The sequence below is a fragment of the Chelon labrosus genome (assembly GCF_963514085.1).
Source record: "Chelon labrosus genome assembly, chromosome: 12".
Lineage (NCBI taxonomy): Eukaryota > Metazoa > Chordata > Actinopteri > Mugiliformes > Mugilidae > Chelon > Chelon labrosus.
In genome coordinates this window covers 8,639,712-8,647,157 of record NC_140345.1, presented here as the reverse complement: position 1 = coordinate 8,647,157, position 7,446 = coordinate 8,639,712, and the positions used below count along the sequence as shown (strand labels likewise).

At 39.8% G+C, this 7,446-nt stretch overlaps 1 protein-coding gene across 1 annotated transcript; it reads right to left on the bottom strand.

Moving 5' to 3' along the window:
- Positions 1-5,070: 5,070 nt before the first annotated feature.
- LOC311496450 (uncharacterized protein) lies at positions 5,071-6,170 on the bottom strand. The gene is made up of 2 exons (XM_084556320.1): positions 5,943-6,170; positions 5,071-5,834 (listed from the first exon to the last, which is right to left on the bottom strand). The coding sequence occupies exons 1-2, from the start codon at positions 6,103-6,105 to the stop codon at positions 5,167-5,169; spliced, it is 831 nt and encodes a 276-aa protein (XP_084412446.1). The 5' UTR covers positions 6,106-6,170; the 3' UTR covers positions 5,071-5,166.
- Between the last annotated feature and the right edge of the window lie 1,276 nt (positions 6,171-7,446).

Sequence of the window (7,446 nt, the reverse complement as noted above, 5' to 3'; positions counted from 1 at the left end):
TCAACATTTAAGTTAACAAAACAGCAAATTGCAGGTTTAAGCAAACAAAAAGACATCAATTTGTAGTTCGTAGCAAACAAGACAACTCAAAAATACAAAAATGTATACATTTAAACTAACAAAACAAAAAAAAGAAAACAGCAATGTATTGTCATGATATTGTGCTTTGAATCTGTTCTGTTTCTTCATGAGATCTGCTCTGAACAATTTCTGGTCTTCCTTGTGTTTCCTGTTTTTATTATAGATCACTAAAAGGTCTGGCCAGAGGGTCTTCGTTCTCAGCTCCAGCCCCTAAACTCTAAAACAGTTTACCTTTGCATTTGTCTTTAAATCTCTTCTTAAAACTCCTTTTTACTCTTTGGCATTTGATTCAGTTTGCAAGCTGCTCTTTTTATTGCTTTTCCTTCTAATGCAGTACTTTTATTAAGTTTTACCTCTTCTTCTCTGTTCAGCACTTTAGTCAACATTTGTTGTTTTATACGTACTTAACTGACATTGTCACTGACACTGACATTATTTTTTATTCAGATTTCTTCCTTGGTGTTTCTGCGTCTTGCGTTACTTCCGTTTTTCCCCCTCTTTTGTGATTATGTTATTTCTCCTTGTGTGCTCCTCTCGCAATACTCTCATCTATGCCTCTTTAGACCTTGCATATCTAAAGCCTTATTTCTCACCTTGTCCTTTCGTCAGTTTATCATCAGTCATCCACGTGTCTGTTCCTTGCAGTTGGTTTTGTTCTCTGGCTCTTTGTATTTTTTGTCATCAGTCTGTATCCCCTTTTGTTGGACTACCTTTCAGTAAATTACTCTTTTCTTTGGACTAACATTTGGACTACCTACTTTTACATGGCAACTCTTTATGTTACCAGATTAAGTAAGTCTTCATTTAACTGACATGTTATTTCACCTATAGTTTCATCTGTTTTAAGCTAGTTTTAGGATACCAAGAACAATATATTTATAGTTTTATGTGAACAATTTCATAATTACAGGTGAGTATAGATTAATGACAATGAAACTGTGTATACTGCCTGCCTTGAAATCCACCACACTGGTCCTTTAAGATTTCTGGTTATCAAATGAAGAGACACCTAGTGGACCAATGTATACATACCACACTAGCCAAACGGTAATGTACAGACCATGGTACAGACCAGCTGTGTGCATACACGTACATATAAGGTCTGGAAGGATGCTACGAGTACCATGTGGCCACAGTTGGCCTGAAAAAAGGTCTTGACTGCCTGCAGCGTTTAAAAATCACAACCAGCATGAGGCTGGATAAAGCAGGGGAGAACACACGCATGTATTTTTTTTTTTTTACATTTCAGAAAATTAGAACAAAGGGCTGACTGCCACCTCTTTACTCAGTGCAGCTGATCAGGTGAGATGAGCCTCTCTAAAGGCCTAAAGCTTTCTGCTGGAGCAAACACAATGCTGGGTGTGAATATAGCGTGAAGATCCTGTTGTTATTCAGGACTTAGAAGTTGTTGTTTTTTCTCTATTGAGCGATAATGTTCGTCAGAGAAATGTGACCAGGCAAATGAAATTACACAATGAACCACAGATACAAACCATTTTTACTTTCATCAGATGTTGGTTGGACATTTTCCAGCAGAATTCTTGTTTCCTCAGATACCTGAAAGGTGCAATCTGTGCACAGTCTGAAGGAGACAGTGTTAATGGGAAACGTGTTGGTCTTTGGAGTGTAAAACCTTTATCTGAAATGTTCTAGTGAACAACAGAGACAGTGAGGACGGGGCTGTAAAATGACACATGGAGGACCTCTCCATTATAGAGACACTTCCACTTCCGCGTCCTATAACTGAGCGGCAGTTCTTGAGTTTACACTCCTGATCTGGAGCTAGAAAACCAAGCCGGCAATTCCTCTTCACAATTATCCAGATTTTCATTTTAAATTAAAACGTGTCATCATTTTAATTATCTACCCTTCACACTTATTGTGAGTGGCGTGCTGCACCGAGCACCTGCTGTAAATGAGAGCTCTCAGCAGATCTCTCTCCAATAAGTGAGTGTAACCTGGAGTAATATCCCAGCTCAACAAGATGTCCTACGACATTATGAGACATGAATGAAGTGTGGCGGTTGCCCTCATGATTAGTGCATTAGTGCTACACACTGAGCTCCTTATTTCACACATTAAAGATGGTTACTGCATATTAATTAACTCGTCTGCAAAATGGGCTGATTAACAAAGAAATCTGCTATAGATTTATTGCTGCTGTGTATGTACTTGCTCTCACAGGCCATACTGATAAGCTCCACTGCAATACAAATCCTAATGTCAGGATTACTGGAGAAGTACTTTCTTTGTCAAATACTGTAAATTTATATATAGTCACATCTGAGTAACTTACTAAACATTACATCCAGACTCTGGAACATCAAGTCAGGTCCAACCCTGATGTTCCCCCTGTTCACTGAGCTCTTTACCGAGTTCCCCCCTCACCAGACTGAGGAAAACATTTCTTCATGGTCCTCAGTTTGTGTTGAAACAGGAAGAGACCTTCCACAATGTTTACTGCCGTCTTAAATACCATTGTACACCATGGAGTCCTCCATTTTTTCAGTAAGCTGTGACAGTTAAAGCTTCACAGAAAGGCCGACCACATTTTAATATTCATCGAGACCTATAGGAACTAAGGCTTGTAGGCATTTCATCTACAATCCAAAACCACAAACTTTTAGTGACAAGGAGGAGAAAAAAAAAAAGATTTTGAGTCGGAAGCATATCTGCCAAATCTGCCGAGGAGTTTGGACAACACTACATCTACTATCAGCCAGGACAAACAGTGTGCTACCAATCTGCCTCCATCCCCTTTAGCCAAGTTTTAATGAATTCATACCACTCGTTAGTTTGTCATTTAAGCTATGAATCACCAGCGATCATGATATAAACCATATGAACCTCCCGGCAGCAGGTTTATGCAGAGGTGTATTCTGACACTGATATACTTAAATAGAACAAAGCTGTCTTTTTTATTTTATTTTATTATTTTTTTTTACTGGTATGCTTCATGTGACAGTTTCATTTAAATCTTTCTGATTCTTTTCTCTTATTATCTCTGTGCTGCTTTTAGGCAGTGCATTCATTTTTGAAAAAAAAGAAAAAAACACTATGTGGTCTCAGCATTTAAACATTTATTTCCATTTGATGAAACAACATGCAGTCTTTCTGTTGTTTGAATATTTCACTGTGTACACGACGTGGGGCTTCAAATTAAGAGGCAGAACAAGGTCATGCAGAAAGCATAATATATTTGTACAGTACATGTAACAGTTACAAACAAAAAAAAAAAATCTAAATACAATAAATTATCCATTATTTTATTCTCAGGTATATAGAAAATTAAATTCTGTCAAACAGGAGATGATCTGATTTGAAAAAGGTCTACTGAGGTAGATTGTTACTGCTGTTATCTAATTTTACTTCTTTCAGATACTGTTGTCATGGTACTCAGTTCTGGACTTTCCGTTTGGTTTTCCTCGTTTCCTGTTTTATTCTGAAATGGTCCCTTACTCCATGTCTTTCAGTTGCTCTTCCTGTCCTTGTCTGTGTTCCCTCCTCTGTGACTGTTTGCTCCTCCCTAATTGTTGTCTCCTGTGTCTTTTTCCCTCATCAGTTCACATTCTATATGAAGTCCTGCCGCGTCCTTTGTCCTTGTCAGTTCATCTGTTCGTTCACCTTGGATATGCCTGTTCACTTCATGTTTCATGGTGTTTCTGTTCGCTCACTCACTCTATCTGTGTACTCGCCCTGGATATATGCCTGTATTCTTCTTTGGATGTTTTTCCTCCATCTTTCCTTATGCTTCCTATCCTCATTCTGAGCTTTGACATCTTTTTGATTTTTGGATCTCCCTGCAGCCTTGCTTCCTTCCATCTGTGCAGCCTATGGGTCCTACCTTCTTGATGTGACACTGCCTTGAACTACAAGTCTGTTAAGAAATAAACTAAGCTATCTATTCAGTTTACAAGTATAACATGTATTGACTGTGTGTTCCTTGCTCGTTAGCCATTAGTCTCAATGTTCTGTAGCTTGTCTGTGCTGTGAGCACATCTGCAGACGCTGAATCAAACACACACAAACACTGTGTTCTGATTTCTTTATTTCCAACTGAAATTTCTAACCACGCTGCTGAACATCTATTTAACACCTGAGGGACCTAGCCAAGAGCTTCAGAAGATGTGCGGCTACAGCCACACAAGATTGGAGGTTGTAGTGACGGTGGTCAAGTACAAGTTCTTTGGGATGCAACTCAGCAACAGACTGGACTGATCGGACAGCACCGAGGCCCTCTACGGAAATAACCTAGCAAGCTGTTCTTTCTGAAGGAGATCAGGTCCCTTTAATGTGTGAACTGTTTTACCAGTCTGTAGTGGTCAGGACTTGTGGAGCCAACCAGGGGGCAACCTGGTGTGGAAGGCTGTGGTGGGATATGAACAACCCCCTCATGGTCTTTATGCTGAGCTGAGGGAGCTAGCAAGGAATAATAAACCATTAAGTGAGCAATTAATATAAATTAACCTACACAGATATGCATACGTGGTCATAGTCTACTAATATATATGATTGTGGACCATCCTGTATAATGAATACAGTATAATTTTAGTACTTAAGATTCTTTTTTCATTCTAATGCTTAATCAAACCACATTTTATGGTGAAAATAAATTATGTGTGAATTTACAATCTCCACGTTTTGAAAATGTGTGCTTAAGGGAGGTGAAGTCTAGCGGCCTATGAACACAACTACTTACTACAGACTGATGTGAAATTATGAATGAAAAGCTGTTACTGCCCCCTACTGGAGAGTAGTGCAACTTCTTTTTATATTTATGTATATTCCTGCAGCACAAAGTAGAATACATGAAGCAAAACTGAATTTACATTTTATTTTGAGAGAATAAATGTAAGATTATATGTTTATTTAAAAAGGTTCTTAGAGTGAATCATTTGCACATCATCTAGTGTTGCTAGTGTTTGTGTACACAGTGCTTAATGAGGTCCATGCAGCATTTTCCAAAAAAAAATAAAAAATCAACACACATTCCTTGTTTGCATTTATTGTGTTTTTATAATGAAAGTATACTAACACATAATTACAACACATCTAACCTACTGGATACACCCTGCCTGCAGAGAGTCATACAGGAATATTCTCCCTTTTGTGAACACTTCTTACATGTCTGCCCAGAGACTCCATCCATTTAAATGATTTTCCACAGTAATTACACACAAACTGTTTCCCCTCAGTGTGGATGGTCTGGTGTCTGTTCAGAGCGCTCGTCGTGATAAAAGCCTTCCTGCATATCTCACATCTGTACGGCCTCTCTCCTGTGTGAGTCCTGATGTGAGCTGCGAGGTGGGAGCAGTTGCTGAAGCGCTTTTCACAAACGGAGCAGCTGTAGGGCTTCTCTCTCCTCTCCTCGTAATTATTGTGGTAAGGCTGGAAAGGCAAGGTGGAGTCATGCAGACTAGTTTTCAGACTGGACGGAGGTGAGATGAAGTCTTTAATGTCTGATTCAAAGGCGTCCAGCTGCTCTGAGTCGTGACCCATCCAGAAGTCCCTATGAGTCTTCTGCTGCTCCTTCTTGACCTCTGAGGGCTCTGGATGCTCCTGCTCCATGCTGCTGCCTGGATCATCCTCCTCGTCCTCCTCACAGTGCTGGGGCGGGGGAGCATCCACTGGAGGTGGTGACTGATGGTGCTGCTGCTGCTGCTGCTGAGCAAGAGGAGGATGATGATGATGATGGTGGTGGTGGTGAGAGTGCTGCAGCAGCTCAGCTTCAAAACATCTATCCGACCGTGACTCTAAATAAAAGACACAAAAAAAAAAACAGTTATGTAGTTTAAATAAAACATAAAATCACACAAAGCTAGATGAGGTTTGGCTACAGAGAGAATTTCATTCAAGCCAACCTGACTTGAGGAGCTTCAGCTGCATCCTCAGGCGACTGATTTCTAAATCCTTTGAACGAGATATCTCCTCTTTGTACTCGACTATTGTCTTTTCAACAGCTCCAAATATCTCCTCCGCCGCCGCAGTCAGCCTCTCGCTGAGAAAAGCTTTCAGTGACTGCATTTTGGACACAGAATCGCTTCTGGTTGCGCTGGAGGACGTACGCTTGCGGGTCCGTGAACGTCACGCTTCGCTTGTAAACACGGATATGAGACTGAAACAATGTGAGACACTACCGCCCCCTACAGGACCGGGGGAGCAATGCGAGGCCCAGATTGACCAATATTTTCACACAACAGATTATAGTTTCCAGAGAGATCCCGAGTTTTAAAATGAAATCCTAGAAAATGAATACCGATAACCAGTCAGAAAAAAATGTCAACTTACTTCTCTGCGACCTCAAGCTCCTCGTTAATTGAAGGAGCAACTATTGTGTGGTAATTTGGGAAAACACAACACAGCAAGCCCCTTTATATTACTTTAATTGATCTTGCTGTTTAATCCAGTCTGTTTTGTTTCAAATCAAATCAGAAAAGGTTAAACACATACTTTTAATTACATTATATTTTGTCTTCCCCTTGCACTTACCTGCAGTCCTGTGACTGTTTCAACACAGTGAGAATGTGAAGTAGGCAAAGACATGTGGAAAGGCAAATATTTGGTTAAACCTCAAAGTTTACTGAAGATGGACTTGCAGATTGCAGCAGTTTTGGCCTCAACCCGACTTAAATTAATCTGCATTAGGGACAGGGGAAGGTTTTTATCTCAAGAAGAATTGAATAAGCCTCAAAATGTCTAAAAACCACTCCAAGTCCAATTATTATTTCTTTGGTTTATATTTTTCTTTTAGAATATCAGAAAACTACAGAAATGCTGCACAGAGCATGTTTGCTCAACCAAACTTCTCTGTATAATTTGTAGTTAAAATGCACAAATACAGTTAGAGATCACGGAGAGGCAAACACACTGCAGTCACATCTGACTGCTTGTTTACAGACTAAACACAGTCTTACACATTTAAGGTGTTGGAAAGACAGGTTTGACACTCATGTAGTGAGACTTGTGCAGAGGATGTTTTAGAGTGAGAAAGATAAAAACCTCCACTAGACTGTTTAAATTGTCACTGAGAGTGAGAATAATTGGGGCCAGTGAACAAGAAGTCGTTAGCTCTTTCAGTCTGATGCCCTTTAGCTTCTGTATGTAAACGCTTGATGTGAAAGCTACAATTTACCCCTGATGCATATTTCTTTCACTACTATGTGTCTGCTTCAGTTCAGGATAAAAATAGCATTGCTACATGTCATTGTCTTAACAGGAGTTCACTTCTGTAATGAGATACTCTCTCTGCCATCCTGGGAATACCACCAGGAGCACGACGGTCTGTATGTGAACACAGAGTAGTTAAAGGAGCAGGTTATGAAGAATCATAAGAACTAAAAAAGAAAGATAAACAGGACACCGAAA

Excerpts from the sequence above, each read along its gene's own strand:
- LOC311496450 (XM_084556320.1), bottom strand. The coding sequence starts at position 6,105 with ATGCAGTCACTGAAAGCTTTTCTCAGCGAGAGGCTGACTGCGGCGGCG. Across the intron at positions 5,835-5,942 it reads GCTGAAGCTCCTCAAGTCAG|AGTCACGGTCGGATAGATGT; the intron begins GTTGGCTTGAAT and ends TCTTTTATTTAG.